This window comes from Ochotona curzoniae, unplaced genomic scaffold (assembly GCF_017591425.1).
Source record: "Ochotona curzoniae isolate NIBS_2020 unplaced genomic scaffold, NIBS_Ocur_1.0 scaffold_4506, whole genome shotgun sequence".
NCBI lineage: Eukaryota > Metazoa > Chordata > Mammalia > Lagomorpha > Ochotonidae > Ochotona > Ochotona curzoniae.
In genome coordinates this window covers 15680253-15700074 of record NW_024467119.1, presented here as the reverse complement: position 1 = coordinate 15700074, position 19822 = coordinate 15680253, and the positions used below count along the sequence as shown (strand labels likewise).

At 37.6% G+C, this 19822-nt stretch overlaps 1 protein-coding gene across 2 annotated transcripts; it reads left to right on the top strand.

The window, feature by feature from the left end:
• The first annotated feature begins 991 nt into the window (after positions 1–991).
• On the top strand, positions 992–19167 carry LOC121147046 (UDP-glucuronosyltransferase 2B14-like). Of its 2 annotated transcripts, none has more exons than XM_040966734.1 (6): positions 992–1463; positions 3202–3350; positions 13745–13876; positions 16067–16154; positions 17278–17497; positions 18767–19167. In XM_040966734.1, exons 1-6 carry the CDS (start codon positions 992–994, stop codon positions 19044–19046), a joined length of 1341 nt encoding a protein of 446 aa, XP_040822668.1. In that variant the 3' UTR covers positions 19047–19167. The 2 variants fall into 2 exon arrangements, with proteins under 2 accessions (XP_040822668.1, XP_040822667.1); XM_040966733.1 differs by having other exon boundaries at positions 992–1715.
• Positions 19168–19822: the final 655 nt, after the last annotated feature.

Sequence of the window (19822 nt, the reverse complement as noted above, 5' to 3'; positions counted from 1 at the left end):
TCTGAGACATTATCTGGTTCTTCAAAAGTTAGGTATTGGCAAGAAGCTAGAGTCCATAACATACCATTTGTGTCCAATCTTCATCTTACAGGCTACCCATGGGCAAGTGTAGAGGAGGACTTTGACTGCCTCCTTCCCAGGTATCTGATTTTTGTCTGATGGAATGCTTGCACCTGGTAATATGACACAGAATGCACAATGCCATGTAATGTCTTAATGGCTACATCACATGCTTGCCACAGCACTTTTTTCAAAGTAATAAACTGTCCTAAAATGTGTTGTGGTGTTGTACATGTATATGTGTATTTGTAAGAACATAGTTGCACATATACAAAACATACTGTGTGAGACTGTAGCATACACTTTGAGTTTGTAAATTCAGAACTTTAAGTATATAATTATATATATATATTTTTTTTAAAATCAGATATTTTATTATTTTTTATATTTTATATAGTCAGATTTTTATTACAAAGTCAGAGAGGAGGAGAGAGGAAGAGGAAGTGGAGCTGCCGGGATTAGAACCGGTGACCATATGGGATCCTGGTACATTCAAGGCGAGGCCCTTAGCCACTATGCCACGCCGCCAGGCCCTATAATTATATTTTATAAAGTTTTACAAATAATCTCTTGACCTACACTGTTCAAACTGTTCAAGAAATGTGAAAAAGTTTCAGAATTACTATATTTGCACTTGGGTATCATGCAATATTCTTACTTATGCCACTGTTCTTGCCACTGTTTCAAAATGTATCACAGCTGATATGTGCAGCCAGGTAAAGAAGCAAATCGACTCACTAGTATAAACACAACGGCTCACGAGTTTTTCCACTGGCTGTCCTAGTCCTTACCTCTAGCATTGATAAGAGATAGAAAATTTGAACATCGCAGGTTATAATTTAACTTTGGATTAAATTTCTTCATGAGTATTAAGCATGGGAAGAATAAGAGAGGGTACAGCACTTGGAGAAGAAGCAGTGACTTCACCAGAATGTCTCTGAAACACGTTTCAGTTCTGCTGCTGCTGCTACAGCTGAGCGCTTGCTTCACATCTGGGAGTTGTGGAAAGGTGCTGGTGTGGCCTATGGAGTACAGTCACTGGATGAACTTAAATGTAATCCTAGAGGAACTTGTCCGGAGAGGTCATGAGGTGATCGTTCTGAACCATAACGCTTCAATTTTCGTTGACTCTGGCAAAACAACTGCTATCAAATTTGAAACTTTTCCTATTGATGCAACTAAAGAGGACATGGAAGTGTTTTTCATGCAATTTATTAATATGTGGACAAAAGTACAGCATGAATCATATTGGGAATATCTTCCAGGATTCCAAAAACTCATTTTAGAATATTCTAATAGTTGTGAAGATCTCTGTAAAGCAGCAGTTTTGAACAAGAAACTCATGACAAAACTACAAGAATCAAAGTTTGACATCCTTATTTCAGATGCGATTGGTCCATGTGGTGAACTGTTGGCAGAGCTACTTAAAATCCCATTTGTGTACAGTCTTCGCTTCACTCCTGGCTACACTGTGGAAAAGTATAGTGGAGGACTTTTAGTGCCTCCTTCCTATGTCCCTCTCATTCTGTCTGATTTAAGTGGCAGAATGACATTCATGGAGAGGGTAAAAAATATGCTGTTTATGCTTTATTTTGACTTTTGGTTTCAAGTATTTAATGAGAAAAGATGGAACCAGTTTTGCAGTGAAGTATTAGGTAAGTCATGATTTCATTGGTAATGTGGAGATCTAACTTTCCTATGACTTTGAAGCTGATCTTGCATGAATGAGAAAGCAGATCAATTAGCCACTTCTTGGTTGAAATACAATAAAAATATACAATGATTTAAGAATCTATCCAATATTATGCAAAGGCTTTACATTAATGTAAATTTTACATTAAAGTTTCAGTTGATGGTCAGTGGCCCATCCCTAGGATAGGGCATTCCAACTACAAAAGAAGCACTGAGCATTTCGCTAAGGAATTACATGTCCATTTTATCAAACATCTGTCATGGTATAGCTAAGGTAGGTGATGCTTCCCAACTGAATATAGCTATGAAGGTCAAAGTGTTACATGTTCTAGTCCAATGATTTGAGAAACACTGAGAAGGCTGTTAAGAAGTTAACAGTTAACTGGCAGTCTCATCTTTTTGAAAATTGTCTTTCTTGACTTAAATAACACCCTTAAAATAAGGGTGAAGACAAATATATATTTTTATAATTTAAGATTTTTTTATTTTTATGAAAATCCTTGAAGTAACAATTATATATTGATATATGCTGTATATACATACTTACATATAAATAAGTATTAGTCTGCTTCTATTGTACGGTAAAAACAGCAGTAAGATCATGGAATTCCATCACATTCTTTAAAAACTCAACAGTTTGGAGCAGATGGTATGGTAGACTGAGTTAAGCAAGCACTTGTAACACTTGTACTCCCATTAGAATGACTGCCTTAAGTTTCAATCTATATGCCTAGAAAGTAGTACAGGTTATCCAAGGAATTGAGTCTATCATCTATTTGCAAACCTGTTGGGAAAAGACACAGACCAGAGAGGAAATGGGGTATCAATTCCCAGCCCAGTTGAATTTATTAAAGGTTAATAACTTCTCCGAGGGTGGACAACTGCTGCTGTGTAGATGAGGGACTCTATGGCAGATGCCATGTTCTTCAGCAGACAAGATCATTTGTAGCTTTGGATGTTGAGATACTGTAGAGGTGGAACTGTGGTATCATTTCATGGTCATGTCAAATAGGGAGGCCCTGCTTGAAGGGTGTGGATTGTTGGACAGATATTCAAAGGAACAGGGCCAGGCCAGCCTTGAAATACAGTTCAAGACGCCCTAGGGATGTTGTTGGTGCCTGAGAGTTCTAATGGCTGTTGAACCAGAATGACTGAGGCTTGTGTCTCTATTCCACTAACCCGATGGAGCTCCTGGCTTTCAAGTAGCCTCACCTAGTTTGTTTTAACCACTTTGGAAATGACAAGCAGATGAAGGGATCTCCAACACTCAAGTGTGTATGTGTGTATGATTGTGTAAATTGTACTCATGAATCAAATTTTTCAAAATAAACATTTCTTTTATGGATTCACAGGCATTTGCATATCAATTGCTTCACTTCAAAAGCTCTAAGAGCATGACATGATACACTTTATGTGACCATTCTCTTTCCTTTTCCTTTCACTCTGCAGGAAGACCCGTTACATTCTATGAGCTGGTGGCAAAAGCTGACATGTGGTTCATTGGAAGCTATTGGGACTTGGAATTTCCTCGTCCCACCTTGCCAAATGTCCATTTTGTTGGAGGGCTCCACTGTAAACCTGCCAAACCTCTGCCCAAGGTAAGTAAATTTCTGTTTCCTTTACTGTGTTTATTGTCCATTTCATTGGAAATGTCCATGCATTGCATCTTTAGCATATTTTAATTACAGGAAGGCAGTGTTGTGGAAAGTGAGATATATTGGCTTGCCATTTAGAATCATATTTCTTTCTATACAATACAAGTATCTGACTTTTCTGTCATTGAGAATTTCTGGGCTACCCAAGGGCCATCTTGCCAAGAAAAGAAGGAAGATAGAGTTCAGTATAAGAAAATGAAATTGAATATAAAGGCTGAATATTTTAGAGGCAAAAAAGGAAGTTATAAGCCCTGATAAAGGAAAGTCTTGCGTAAAGATGAGCTGGGGAGAGTTAAGAGCAAATGAGGAAATTATTGTTATGAAATATCCACTTGCATTCTAATCAGAGTTATCAAATAAGCCTTCAAGATGCAGAGCCTTGGTTCATCTACATTCAACCAAGACTATGGACAGAGGGATCTTTGGGGGTTGTTGTAGAGGTTCAGGGACAAGGGCTAGTATTGAACTGATAAAAATTAAGACATTGTGTGCAATGCTGTATACCTTCCTTGCATCAGATCAGTTGCACCACCACTTTCTGCTCATTTACCCAGCATTGGCCTGAGAAGGCCACGGATGCTGGCCTAACTGTTTGATCCCTTGCCAGGCACATGGGAGATCCTGTTGAGTTTCTGTTCAACACTATAGCTTCTGCTTTCACCTTAGGCTAGCCTGACTATTGCACCATTTCAGAAGTGAGCCAGCAGATAGAAGACAAATATTTATCTTTCCCTCTTCTCTGTAACTCTGATTTTAAAGTACATAGATACATTTTTAAAAGACAGGAGTCAGTCACAGTTGACAGATAACTAAATTTTAGTAATCATTTACATGACATTATCTCTTGTTGTGCTTTGTGGGAAATGTAAATAACAACAACAAGGACAAACTAAAACTGAAAAAGGAACATATCTTTGAAACCAGTATGGAATTATTACCATGTGTCTGAACTTATTTGCACTGGTACACTTTTCAGTTATCCAAGAAATAGATATAACCTGTTTGTTCATCCAATGAAAATATGGTACACATACACAGAACACTCGTGAGAACTAAAGAAGGGTGGAATCTTGTCATTTTCAGAAACATGTATGTGTGGAAGCTACTGTTTCCCAATTCTTTCTCCAGATTAGGGAAATTTTTCCTTATTATTTCATTAAATACATTTATAAACCTAGCTTCTCTTTCTGCACCTTCTGGGACTCCCAGAACTCTTATGTTTAACCTTTTGATAGTCTCTTTCAATTCTTGAATACTTTTTTTTTAGCTTGACCCAGATCTGCTTCCAGCTTTTTGTTTGCTTCCCCTTGCTAGAAAGAAATGTCTTCTATTTTTGAGATTCTTTCTTCTGCTCCTTCATTCTATCTTGGAGACTCTCCACTCTAACTTATCATATGCTCCACCTGTATTCTTCATTTCTGAAATACTAGCTTTCATTTGATTCATTCCCAGTGTGACATATTCCTTAAAATCCTTGAATGTCTCCTTTTTGTGCTTCTCATTGTTGATAAGAAGTTTTGTAACAAGTGTTTTGAATTCTGTATCCCCCATTTTCTCAATGTCTTCCTGAGTTTACTCTGAGGTTAGTAAAGCGTTGGTTCCTTTGCAGGGGAGTCTTCAGTAATATTCATTGTTCTGTTGTCTCTTCTTTAGCTCTTAGTCGTTGTAGTTCTGTTTAGCAGATTCCTCTTCTTGGGACAGGTTTCTACTCTGTCACCCACAGGTCTACAGTTCGATTATACTTATTGCAGTTGTTACACGGTTCTTTGTTTGCAGTCAGCTGTGCCACTCCCTCCAGCAAGTTCCTGGTCTGGGTTCTTATGTTATTTTCCACCATGGTTTCCATAGCCCCACATCCTGACTCACCAGTCTCTACCTCATGTGATACCTTGCAGAGGCTGCACTGTTGTCTGCATAATTTTTCTCCCTCTTCCAGTTGGAGCAGGTCCCAGGATTAGGGAGACATCAGATGTCCTATTTAGCTAGGTTGTTGGTGGTGCTGATCTTGCCAGTACCTGTTGGCCATTAGGTCTGAGAGCCACACAGACCTATTTTGACCTGCACAATGCCACAATCAGCTGTGCCACACCCTCCACCAAGTTCCTGGTCTGGGTTCTTATGTTATTTTCCACCATGGTTTCCATAGCCCCACCTCCTGGCTCACTAGTCTCTACCTCATGTGATACCTTGCAGAGGCTGCACTGTTGTCTGCATAATTTTTCTCCCTCTTCCGGTTGGAGCAGGTCCCAGGATTAGGGAGACACCAGATGTCCTATTTAGCTAGGTTGTTGGTGGTGCTGATCTTGCCAGTACCTGTTGGCCATTAGGTCTGAGGGACACACAGACCTATTTTGACCTGGACAATGGCATAGTCAGAATTATTTTCCTGTGTGACCTGTGCAATGCACTGAGCTCAGTGAGTCCTCATCAAGCTCACTGCATGCACAGCTCACTGTTGTCCTTTCAGTTTCAAATTCTTTTCTACCTTGTACAAAATAACACCTGATGTGCCACTACTAGAGTTCTTGATCTGATGGCCATCAGGCCTGATGACTACCCAGACCTGTCTTGGGTGGAACCTGTAGGATGCCATGTTGCTGAAATTCACTGAGCCAGAAATGAGGTCACTCCCAGTTCAATGCATACTCACCACTGTCCATAGCACTTGCCTCCTAAAACAAAATGGTGCCTGACTGGCTCTGAGGAGTGGACTAGGTGGTGAAATCCACCCTGTTCCCGCACTGCTCGTCTGGGATCTGCTGCTCTGTCTCTACACCTGGTCAAATCAAACAGACTAGCAAGACAAGCACTTCTTTGTCTGGGTGCACTGCCTGAACTCCCGGTAGATATCCCTTCTCACCTGGTTGCTGGTGAAGTGCCAGCTGCCAGTGCTATTGTTCTCTTCTCTTTCCTGAAATCTTCCCTCTTTATTTCACACTGGCTTAAATTTCTTCATCTGTTTAAATGTATGCTTAGCCTATTCAGCCATCTTGATTCTTCTGACCTGGATTTCCAATAGATTAAAATTATTTTTTTATAAAGTGATAAAAGGGCCAGGTGCAGGAGCCTAGTGGCTAAAGTCCTTGCCTTGCCTGTACCAGGATCCCATATGGCACCAGTTCGTGTCCCTGCTGTTCCACTTGCCATCCAGCTCCCTGCTTGTAGCCTCAGGAAGCAGTCTAAGACAACCCAAGGCCTTGGGACCCAGAATCCACATGAGAGACCAGGAACAAGCTCATGTTTACTGGCTCCTGGTTTTGGCTTGGGCTTGAGTCAGCTCCATGCATTGTGGCCATCTTTCTGTTTTGTCTCTGTGATTCTGATTTTCCGACAAAACAAATAATTAAAAAAAAATCTTAGAAAACAGAAATGCTATGGACTCTATTAAAATTAAACATACATGCTTTGGTAATAAGATGAACAAGATCCGACCCAATGTTGAGTTTTACTATACATGCGGAGGCTCCTCAGTAATATTCTAGCTTAAAAGGAAAGTTATTTCTCAACAATGTAATTATGTGCTCCCACAAGATTTACAGCCAAACTCACTTGCTCTCACCATAGCATTACCTCATTGCACATGAGATTCACAGGACTGAGAGCCAAGAGAGTAGCAATGGTGGCTTCACTACAGAGCTGCTCTTTCTGCTTTATACTGAGAGTGGACACAGCAGTAATGCCACCTTGGGGAATTTGGTTTCAGTCTCATAGCTGTCTGAAAATGAATACAGAGAAAATGCTCAATGCATTTGGAATGAAGAACTTATCATTCTTACATGTTGTGTCTGAGAAAGGCCTTTCACTTTACAGTTACTAAAGCTTTTAGAATGACATACTTATGAAGAAATACAAAAACTAAATATGTGTTAAATTCATATAGCATTTTAAGGTGCACACACCATGCTTCAAAAGTTAACGAAAAATGGGGTTAAAAGTTTATTTGTTATTTTTGAAAATAAAGCAATGGGTTAGAGAAGAAATCAAAGATGAGATCAAAAAATTCATGGAAACCAATGAAAACTCAGATACAATGGTCCAAAACTTGTGGGACACCACCAAAGCAGTATTGCATGGTAAGCTTATTGCAATTAGTGCTCATGTCAAGGCACAAGAAAGGAATCAAATACAGGAATTAAACATGCACATCCAGGAATTGGAAAAACAGCAACAGAATGACCCCACAAACAAGAGGAAACAAGAAATTATCAAATAAATCAAATAGAAACTAAAAGAACTATACACAAAATCGATTATTGAAAACCTGGTTTCTTGAGACGATAAATAAAATAGACACCCCACTGTCCCGATTAACAAGAGAAAGCAAGAAAAGGCGAGAATTAGCAGCCTCAAAGATGACAAAGGCGACATAACAACAGACACTGCAACCATGAAGAAAATAATCAGAAATTATTACAAAAAACTGTACTCCAACAATCAGATAACCATTTGGAAATGGAAAGTTTCCTAGATTCCCACCACTTACCAAAACTCACCTCAGAAGCCAAAGAATACCTGAATAAACCCATAACCAAAGCAGAGATTGAATCCATGATCAAAAATCTCCGAACAAAGAAACGCCCAGGCCCAGAAGGCTTTACTGCAGAATTCTATAAAACATTCCATGCAAACCTAACCCAATCCTCTACAAGCTTTTCAAAACAATAGAAAAGGAAGCATCCCTTCCAAACTCATTCTATGAAGCCAATATCACTTTAATCGCAAAACCGGATAAAGAATTAACAGAGAAGGAGAACTATAGACCAATCTCCCTGATGAGTATTGACACCAAGATTCTCAATAAAATCCTAGCCAATAGAATTAAAAAAAAAAATCAGACAGATCATACATCCAATCCAAGTAGGATTCATCCAGGCAATGCAGGGATGGTTCAACATACAGAAATCCGTAAAGGTGATAAACCACATCCAAAAACTGAGGAACAAAAATCATATAATAGTATCAATAGATGCAGAATAAGCCTTCAACAACATCCAACATCACTTTATGTTAAAAACCCTAACCAGGGTTGGCATAGAAGGAATAATCCACAACATATTCAAAGCAATATACAAAAAAGTCAATGCCAGCATCATGCTGAATGGAGAAAAATTGGATCCCTTTCCACTGGGATTTGGAACAAGACAAGGATGTCTGCTATCCCTGCTGCTATTCAACATAGTCCTAAAAGTGCTTGCAGAGGCCATAAGACAAGACAAAGAAATCAAAGGAATCCAAATAGGAAATGAAGAAGTCAAGCTTTCACTATTCACAGATGACATGATCCTTTACATAGAGGAAACAAGAGACTCAATACAGAGACTGCTAGAACTTATACGAGAATTTGGTAGAGTGGCAGGGTACAAAATTAATGAACAAAAATCAATAGCCATAGTGTACACAAACAGCCCCAAGATGGAAGAAGATCTAACCAGCAAGTTACCATTCAAAATAACAGAGAAAAGCATGAAGTGTCTAGGAATAAATTTAACCCAAAGTGTAGGGGACCTTTTTGAAGAAAATTTCAAAACACTTAAAAAACAAATTGAACAAGACCTCAAAAGATGGAGCAACATCCCATGCTCCTGGATAGGCAAAATTAATATCATTAAAATGTCTATACTACCAAAAGCAATATACAATTTCAATGCAATCCCAATCAAATTACCCAAAACATTCTTCATTGAATTGGAAAAAATGATACATAGGTTCATCTGGAAACACAAAAAAACCACAAATAGCTAGAACCATTCTGAAGAATAGGCACTTATCAGGGGGAATCACAGTTCTGGACCTCTAGACATACTATAGGGCAGTGGTTATCAAAACAGCCTGGTACTGGCACAAAGATAGAGAAGAGGATCAATGGAACAGAATAGAAACAACAGAAGGAAACTCACATATATACAGCCAATTAATCTTCAACAAAAAGGCAGAATTCTACCCAAGCAAATGGGAAGGTCTATTCATCAAATGCTGTTGGGACAACTGGATAATAGCCTGTAGAAACAAGAAGATAGAGCCATACCTCTCACCATACACTAACATCAAATCTAAATGGATAAAAGACTTAAACCTACACCCAGAAACCTTCAAACTTTTGGAAGAAAATGTAGGAAACACACTATAAGATTTAGGTGTAGGCCCTGACTTCCTAAAAAGGACTCCAAAGGCAATAGCAATCAAGACCTAAGTAAACAAATGGGACTTCATCAAACTAAGAAGCTTCTGTACAGCAAGGGAAACCATCAACAAAGTAAAAAAGCAACCCACAGAATGGGAGAAGATCTTTGCACACTACATAGGTGATAGGGGGCTAATCTCCAGGATATACAAAGATCTACAGAACTACCAAAACACCAAAACAAACAAACTATTCAAGAAACGGGCACAGGAAATGGGCAGACATTTCACAAAAGAACAAACCCAAATGGCAAACAAACATATGAAAAAATGTTCAAGTTCTCTGACAATAAGGGAAATCCAAATGAAGACAACAATGAGGTACCACCTAATGCCAGAAAGGATGGCACACATACAAAACACCACCAACAATACTTGCTGGCGAGGATGTGGGGAAAAGGGAACCCTACTCCACTGTTGGTGGGACTGCAAACTTGTACAGCCTCTATGGAAATCAGTATGGAGGATACTGAAACAATTGAAAATCAGCATACCATAGGACCCAGCAATAGTACTCTTAGCAATATATCCAAAACACTTGTTTTACGAGAAACCAACATGCACCCCTATATTTAGAGCAGCACAATCAGTAATTGCAAACACCTGGAAGCAACCGAAATGCCCGTCAACAGAAGATTGGATAAGAAAGCTATGGTTCATATACTCCATGGAATACTACTCAGCTATCAAAAGGGCCCAACTGGACTCCATTATGCTAAGAGAAATGAACCAATCCCAAAAGGTTAAATACCACATGTTTGCCTTTCTGAGATGAAAAGTTGTTAATCTGAAAAATAATACCTATACATTGTAATATTATTGCAATCTCTGATAACATGTATCCAATGCAATAAAATAATGTGTTGTAACCTATAAAACAACAATTAATGTGAGTCAGAATGCTTATGATCTACATCAAAGAACTATAAAACCTAAAACACTCTTAACACCCTATGTTACTCCGTTATGGGGAGGGAATGCAGAGAAATCCTCCATCTCCCTAATAAGTGAGAAGAAGACGTGAAATATAACCTATCAGGATCAAATCTGATAACCCTTAGACAACAGACTCGAGTCAGCAGTAGACAATAGTAAAGCTACACAGGCATAAGGAGAAAATCAGGAGCGACCCTGAAAGCCTCTTAACAGGAGGTTATGCATACGAAGCAGGGGGGAGACCCAGAGTGGAGTGGGTGGTCAGGGGGAGGCTTGTATTCCAACCCTGAAGACTTCCAGACCCTCACCAAGGACCATCAACACAGACACCAAGGACTACACCCCAACCGCTAAGGAGACCAAGGGGAATAGGAGTGCCTTTGGAGGCCGAGAACTCTGAGGTCACCCACCCCCATCTGGAGCCTCCACAGGGGATGGAGGAAGTCCAAACTCTGCCATGCAGAAACCAGCGCCATTGGAAGGACGGCCAGGAGTCCTGAGCGGTCTGCAGAAACAGAAGAATAATAAACTTTCTTCGGGACTAGGGAGGCGAGCTCTCTCTGGTCCTTGCCTGGCTCTGGCTCTGGGTCCCCACCCTTCCTCGCGGTGACCATCAGGATCACTCCAGTAACCCCTCAAAACAAAACAAACAAACATACAAACGAACAACAAATCTAGAATGGACAGAAACAACAAGTAAAGCTTAGAATCAGACAGGAAGTGGCCAGCATGGATCCAAACATGCTTCACTAGGTGGGAAACAAAGATTAGTTATGCCTCACTAGAATATTGGGGATTTTTCTGCACACCCATCCTAAAAAATTGTACTGTACCTAAACTGATAACTATGGAATCAGGTTGAATATAAACCAAAAATTAAAATGTCTATGAAGAAGTCACAGCATGTAGTAAAGAAACCGCATTATCCTATCAACATACTATTAATCAATGCCATGTCAATTAATGCCATAACGTTGTAAATGGTTGTTGATGTTATGCTCGGGTTTTTAATAGATTAGGATGATAATTTGCTGGCTTTACCTTCGGACCAGAGATGGTCTCACCAAGAAATCGTTGAACCAAATAGGATAATAAGACACTGGACTTTATGCTTGGTAAATACTTCCAATGAAAGAACCTCAACTGAATTTGAACTGTGGTAACGCAGCAAGGTGGAGATATCCACCATGGGGAGAGGATTCGGGAAGTGGTGGGGGGAATCCAGGTGCCCATAACACTGTGTCACATAATGCATTGCAATTAATAAAAAAGAAGTTTATTTGTTATGTTTGAAGATATATAAGCACATGTATATGTATTTATAAATTTCACTATTTTGGCATCTAAATAGCTGGGTTATGTTTAGTTTCAGTGAATGTACTCAATATAACTGAAAGTCTAATTTTTTCTCTAAGAAAACCAAATTTATCATATGTGTTTTATGTGTTTTGGTCACTGTTTTTTCTTGTGAAAGTAAGCAATCAAGTTACAAATTCCCTTACTCATCAATTATGTGTTTCAAACCATTGTAATTAACAACTCATTTACAGTAAAATGTTAATAAAAGGTTTCTGATAGTATGTGATTTACCCAGTATTTACCTTTGAAATTTGTGCTAGATAATTTGTTGAAGACAGTTTTTCTTCTTTTTTGCCTTATCTGATCTGTGTGGTGCTTCAATTTGGAAAATTGTATTATATAACATAATGCAATATATGCTCATTCACTCTTTGTAAACAAGTCTACCGCTACATCTTGTGACATTGTTTTCTTTTCTTTCTTACCCTAAGCTTTAATTTTATAGTAAGGAAGTAAAAAATGAAAAAACCAGAATCCCCACTCATATTCTGACTTAAGGCTGGTGAAACCGCTTTTGCAAACTTGTAAAAATAACAGAATTATTATTATTATAATTGGAAGCACATTCTCTTACCAGGAACCAACTTACATATGTTAATTTACTTTCTGCAAAGGATTTCATTTTTATGAAAAAGGATTCATTATATGTACAAAAAAAGTATATTTGTCAAAAAGCTTAAAACACAGGTGATGAATCTTCAAGGTGATCATGGGAAAACTGTGACTAGGTCTCAAGTAAGCCTGACATCAAATAAATGTAACCTTGAATCCCATTTTCCATGCAATTCTCAGATATACAGAAAATAAGAATTCTTTATATCTCTATTGCATGATATGCTAAGCTGTATTTTTATCCACCTTCTAAATAACAGTCACATAATGTCTTCTGAAACTATTACACCATGGTATCTGTTTTGATCATAAATTTTTACACTATGTACAATAACTTTCACAGGTCTAAAAGTCAAGTCAATACTTGTGAAAGTGTGATTCCTAACAACCCTACTGTTAAATGTTCTCTTACTTAGCATAATAAAGTTTTATGAGAAATAATATTAAGACATTTAGAACAAGGAAACCAGAGGTATAGATAATAAGATAATGATGATAATCATAATGATGTCAGTATGAAGCTTGAATCCAAGTTAGTAATTTCAAAGTTTATCTTCATACTCAATAACATCTTTATTCCACACAATATGTTGTTCTTTCACAAATTATGAAATTTTCACATACTATTTCTTTTAAGAAACACATGTGACAAGTGACCGTTTAAGATAGCTTATACCATTGGCTAAGTAGGACACTAATATGAAACCAACCATGGAAAAATTCAAATCATTATATACATCAAGTATTTATAAAGGTAAACATTGCAAAGAAACAAAACATCCAGTAATAAAAGGCAATGCTTAAATAATACATTTATGTCTATGCCAAGGCATTTATTTTATAAACGAATACTTAACAACATTAAATTAGCCCAAAATAACATTTTGTTGAAATAGGTGGAACAAAAGAGAAAACAAAGACTTAATTTTTTTTCATGTAACTAGTAAGAAATGTACATTAGGATTGGATTTCTTTAAAACATAACAGAATTAACATTATATACTAAGGTTTTAATAAGTAGAAAATAACTTTGCAACACGATTAGCATAACAATGTGATTACATTTGATACTATTCCCTGTACACTAGAAAATGAGAAGTGGCAAATTTTGCATTGTATGTTTTTTCCACAGGTGCTCCTCTCTCATTCCTAATCACACTCAACATTCTTCCATTTATTTGTACCAAGCCTTTCATTAGTGTGTGCTGTGCTGTTGCTATTTTGTCATGGAGTTAATTCTCTCTTCACAGGACATGGAAGACTTTGTGCAGAGCTCTGGAGAAGAGGGAGTTGTGGTGTTTTCTCTGGGTTCAATGGTCAGTAACATGTCAGAAGAGAGGGCCAATGTGATCGCATCAGCCCTTGCCCAGCTTCCACAAAACGTCAGAAAAGATGCTACATGGTGGGAGGTACTGAAGTGTGTGCTCAACTCTGGACAGAGTTGATTTCAGAAACATCTTGTATGAAAAGTAAACGATTATAGTAGATCCACTTCTTCTCAGATATCATTCTAAGATGTCAGTTTAAGAAGAGACCTCAAAGATGCTAAAACATTGATGATGGGTTTTGATTTTAATTGACTCTGGTATCACTTTTGTGAAAAAAAATACACTTAACAAGCACAGTAACTGCTTTAATATTACCTAACTAATGTGATCATGTTCTAGGAATTATTGATTTGGCCCTGTCCTTTGAGCCTTTGCTTCTAGGACTGACAAGGCAACTGTATACACTAAAGATATTCTCAGGCATTAAATTTATAAACAATGTACATTTTAACTTCAAACTGTCTCTGCAGAGTGAATAGAAGTGGGTTTTGAGGAAATTCTGAAGTGGTTCATGCAGTTAGATTTCTCTTGTAATTCTAGCTTGCTGTTTCCCCTAACATGACTAGGTGTGTTCGGTGTATTATTCACGAGCATATTAAAACAAAGGAGAAATGGGTCTTATTAAAACAGAGTTCAGGTTGTGGTTCCCTTGGGTATGCAGATGTCAAAAAGAAAAGGTTTATCCTGCCTCATGGGAATGGACTCTGCCAGGGTCTAAATCATAAACCCATAGCACGCAAGAGGAGAATTAGATGGGGTTCGATACCTGGAGCTTGGCTTTGTCCAACATAAATGTGGCTCCTTGAGGACTTGCATCTAACCTATCTTATTAGCACCTTTTTTGTATTGATCAGGAGGAAAAGAATATAAAGAATCCAACATTAATAGGGGTGGGATGGGAAGAGACTTAATGTTCACAATCTTCTATAATACAGTAGGGATTAATATTCCTAATATGACTGTATATTTATGAATCAGCTTTTTATCTAATATAAGCTTCTATTAATCACCTATTTGTACATTTTTGTTTAGTGTGAAAAACTGAGTTTATTTTAACAACAACAACAACAAAAAGATTTGTTTTTATTGGAAAGTCAGATTTACAGGGAGGCAAAGAGAGAAAGATCTTCCATCCACTGGTTCACTCCCCATGTTGCCACAATGGCTGTTGCTGAGCTGATTCAATGCCAGGAGTCAGAAGCTTCTTGTAGGTGTCACACATAGGTGCAGGGTCCCCAGACTTTGGGCCATCCTCCACTGCTTTTCTAGACCATAAGCAGGGAGCTGGAGGCGAAGTGGAGCTGCCGGGATTACAACTGGCACCCATATGGGATCCTGGTGCATGCTAAGCAAGGAACCCAGCCACTAGACTACTGTTCCAGGCCTTGAATTTACTTTTAACATGCACAGATTATATAGAAAAGTAACACGTGTGGTTTGTATTCTAGTTTAGGATAACTTCTCTTAAATTCAAAGTCAGTGCTGTACCTTATAATGGGCATGATGACTGAGTAGAGAAGAGCATGCTTATCATGTCTTGTAATGCTTTACAGTTAATTGGGAGAGTTAAATTCAGCTGAGGAAATTTAGGAACATCAGAATTTTGGACTTCAGTAAATTGCCGTACTATTTATGAAACACCTTACTCTCTATTTTTCAATATTTCCAACTCTAGAAATCCTAACACATTGAAATGACTTTTAAAAAATGCAACCTCAAATTTTGCTGGAATTTGTGTGCACTATTTGGCAATATGAAATAAGTTTTATAGGATTCCTGAGAGCAAGTAAACTATTTCTCACATATTTCTGATCATGGGGAATTGCTTTCTTGTCACTTAAAAGACGTCAAATCCTAATGAAATTATGGAAATGTGAATATAATTCATTTTAGTTTTTAAAAGGAAAATTTTAGTATTAGATTTGAAAGATAATGCTAACATCAAAACATACATATTTGAAAAATTAATAGTTCACTGCTAATGTGTCATTTTTTGCATGAGAATTAAACAGCTGAAGTTGTTACCTATGAGCTCACTCATTAAGGCTCTTTCTATGGAAAATATTAGATTTAACATCTGATCAAATATAAAATATCAGCACAGGAAAAGGTGTTCCATTAACACAATCCTTTCCTTATCTTTTCTATGGAGAACATTTAGTTGTTGATGTGTCAATCATTTTAGATTTGTGATGTGCTCTCTTCAAATTCAACCATGGGTAAGATATTTTCTTTATTTAACAGGTTTTATGGAGATTTGATGGAAAGAAACCAGAAACTTTAGGGCCCAACACTCAGATCTATAAGTGGATTCCCCAGAATGATCTTCTTGGTAAGAACTTGCTTAAAAAAAAAACTGCTGAAAACATGAGTAATAGTCAATGCAGATAATAACAGCACAATGTGAAATTGTATATTCATGTATTATGGAGAAAGTCATCATAAGACATGTATGTTTCTACCTTATGGCACCACAAGACATAAAAATTCATAACAGATGGAATATTTTTAGACACATATACATTGTTTATGTCTGGAATCAAAAGCTCCCAATGCAGTTTTGTCCCACAGAGAACTCTCAATAATGCACTGCATTGCCTGTCTCCTAATTCAGTCATTATTTCCATGCTTTCCTCTAACATCATTGGTTACCAAAGTAATAGAAGAGTAATAAACTGTTTAATGAGTGAACCTGCATATTTATGTGTGATCAGATTTCAAAATGAGTGTTGACTATCATTATTGTGATTTTATCACTGCTGGATGTGACTGCCTGCTCAGTGGGAAACCCAAAATGACAGACCTAGTGAATTGTTTATTTTGATTTGAAAGGCAGATTACAGAGAAAGAGTTTTTGAATCCATTGATTTACTTCCCAAATGGCTAGAGATGAGCTGAGCTGATCTGAAACCAGGAGAGAGGAGCTTCTTCCTGGTCTCCACATTGGTGCAGGTTTCTTAAGACTTCAGTGATTTCCAATGGCTTTCCAATATCATAAGCAGGGAGCCAGCTCAAAAATGGAGCAGCTGGCACTAGGCTCAGTACTCATATAGGATGCTGGCACTGCAAGGTGGAATATTAGCGTGTGGAGTCACCGCTCTGGGTCCTAAATGCACTGTATTTCAAAAAGACAATATTGTAACATGCACTCAGCTTCTATTTTTGTGTATGATACTTATTTTATTCAGAATATTTTTTCTTTACGCCCATGAGGTGAATTTGTGTTCACTGGTCAAGCATTATCAAACTTCTTCCACAATTTCACCTTCACTTATTTTCCCAATGGATTTACATGCCAATTTCTCTAGATCTGAAAGCAGTTTCATGCAGATTTACGTCTGTCAGTGATTTGTCAACCAGACAGCTCTGTCCCTTTATCATTTCATACCTTAAATCTTCCCTTTTCATTCTAAGATTTATGCTGAATAATTTTATTAAAAATTCCTCAACCCTAGGTCATCCAAAAACCAGAGCTTTTGTAACTCATGGTGGAGCCAATGGCATCTATGAGGCAATTCACCATGGCGTCCCTATGGTGGGCATCCCTTTGTTTGGAGACCAACATGATAACATTGCCCACATGACAGCCAAGGGAGCAGCTGTGAGACTGAACTGGAAAACCATGTCAAGTGAAGATTTGCTCAATGCCTTGAGGACAGTCATTCATGATCCTTCGTGAGTATTACTTTCCTTAAGACTAGACAGCGTTTACCCATAAGTTATCAGATGAAAGCCAAGAGGGTGGCAGTTGAGTCTAAGCAAGACCAAATGTTGAGCACACATTTCCCGAAGGTTGGAAGGCAACTGTGAGTTAGCTCTTCTGAGTTTTGCCATGATTTCTCATTGATTTCAGTAGAGTTGTCTGGATGGTGCACAGAGTGGGAAACAGTGTATAAATTGAGTGAGATGTGTCCCTGAAGATGACCACAAGAGGACTAAAAGCATAAAAGAAAAACGACTAAAAGAAAGCATTAAGAATGCAACTAAATCAAGCAATCAACATATAAAAGTGCTAACCTACTTTCAGCACACTATGGGTTCCTTAAAGCCTGAGCAACTCATGTCATATTTTAAGATGAAATTGTTCATGTGCAGTTCAGAGACACAACATTTTATGGGTTATATGTAAACAGTAGATTCCTAGATTGATGCTAAGTAATATGAATATTTCACATTGTTAAGATTGTTTTATTAGACATTTCTCAAAAGTTTTATTTTATTTTCCATAAAACAATCTGTAATCTATTCTTTCTTTACATTATTTTTGTTAGATTTCAATGCTAATATTGTGATCTTGTCAGTGATATTTGTAAACAGTTGAATCTTTTTAATTTTCTCAAAGCTGTTGAAAGAGTGCTATTTATACATGCAAGCATATTTTAATATATTTTTGTTTCCAGAAAAACTATAAAACTGTAAAAATTGACTAAAAATTAAACTGGAACTTCCTGCTTAATAATGCTTTTTTTAAAAATAACAAATAGATTTATACAGTTTCAACATATATAATAACTTCAGTTAAACTGTTACCACTGTATTTTTTTTCAAGATTTATATATTTTTTAAAGATTTACTTTATTTTTATTGGAAAGTTACATATACAGAGAAAAGGAGAGACAGAATGAAAGATCTTCTGTTTCTTTATTCAGTCTTCTAGTGACCGCAATGGCCAGAGCTCTTCCGATCCAGAACCTCTTCCGGGTGTCCAACGTGGGTACAGGGTCCCAGGGCATTGGGCCGTCCTCAACTGCTTTCCCAGGCTCAAGAAGGGAGCTGGATGGGAAACACGTCCACCAGGATTAGGACTAAAAACCATATGGGATATGCACATATCCCATATGGGATATCCTCATTTATGTGCCATTCATTTTACAGTCCATGAAGTTTCCAGATGTCTATCTTTTGTATGTCCTTCAACTTCTTGTCTGATTAATTTTCTTTTAGCTATAAAGAGAATGTCCTGACATTATCAAGAATTCACCACGATCAGCCCATGAAGTCCCTGGACCGGGCAGCCTTCTGGATCGAGCATGTCATGCGCCACAAAGGAGCCAAACACCTGCGGGTTGCAGCCCACGACCTCACCTGGTACCAGTACCACTCTCTGGATGTGATTGGGTTCCTGCTGGCCTGTGTGACAATCCCTACTTACCTTGTCATAAAAATCTTTCTGTTTGTTTATCAAAAGCTTGTTAAGACAGAAAAGAAGAAAAAGAGTGATTAAGAGTTCTTTCACACTGCAAGTGTCTGACAGATGATACTTGAGTTTAATTCATGCTCTAGAGATCAAGATGTGGCAAGTTTTTTTGCTGCATGTTTTATGAGAAGTGTGCCTTCTTGATTTATTGATCTTTTTAAGCTTCAAATAAACATTGAGGAATACATAAGGCTAATTACAGAAATTTTCATACAGTTCTATTTTAATGCTGACTTAGTCATACTAATATAATTCTATAAAACAAAATACAAAACAAGACCCACTGAAAACTCAGATTATCAGAGTTAAGAAAATGCCTTATTTTGTGTGTGCATATTCAGAAATACCCATATATTTGACTGAATATATTTATATGGATCATATTTGTCCTTATCAGAAAAATTAGTTAAATTCTTATGAAAGTGTGCAAGGTAATGTTTTCAGACCGCTGCAATATGTAAAGAGCAGTGCTGTACAGACTAACCTTGAAACAACTACATGACCAATTGGATGATATCTTTAAGGAAATATAAAGTGAGCTTTAGGTAGTTAAGGAAAGATCCCATTCAATTTTGTGGTAATGGAAAATTGCTCAGACTGGGTAGGTAAAACACAGTGCATTTTGCCTATTGGCGTCACTACATTTTTTTTTTAAAGATTTATTTTTTATTATTTTTTCATTGGAAAGGCGGATATACAGAGAGGAGAGACAGAGAGGAAGATCTTCCGTCCAATGATTCACTCCCCAAGTGAGCGCAACGGGCCAATACTATGCCAATCCGAAGCCAGGAGCCTCTTCTGGG

Bases quoted from the DNA above. Each gene is read 5' to 3' on its own strand.
- LOC121147046 (XM_040966733.1), top strand. From the start codon at position 992: ATGTCTCTGAAACACGTTTCAGTTCTGCTGCTGCTGCTACAGCTGAGC. The intron at 1,716-3,201 runs GTAAGTCATGAT...TTCACTCTGCAG, and splicing joins GTTTTGCAGTGAAGTATTAG to GAAGACCCGTTACATTCTAT. The intron at 16,155-17,277 runs GTAAGAACTTGC...CCTCAACCCTAG, and splicing joins TCCCCAGAATGATCTTCTTG to GTCATCCAAAAACCAGAGCT.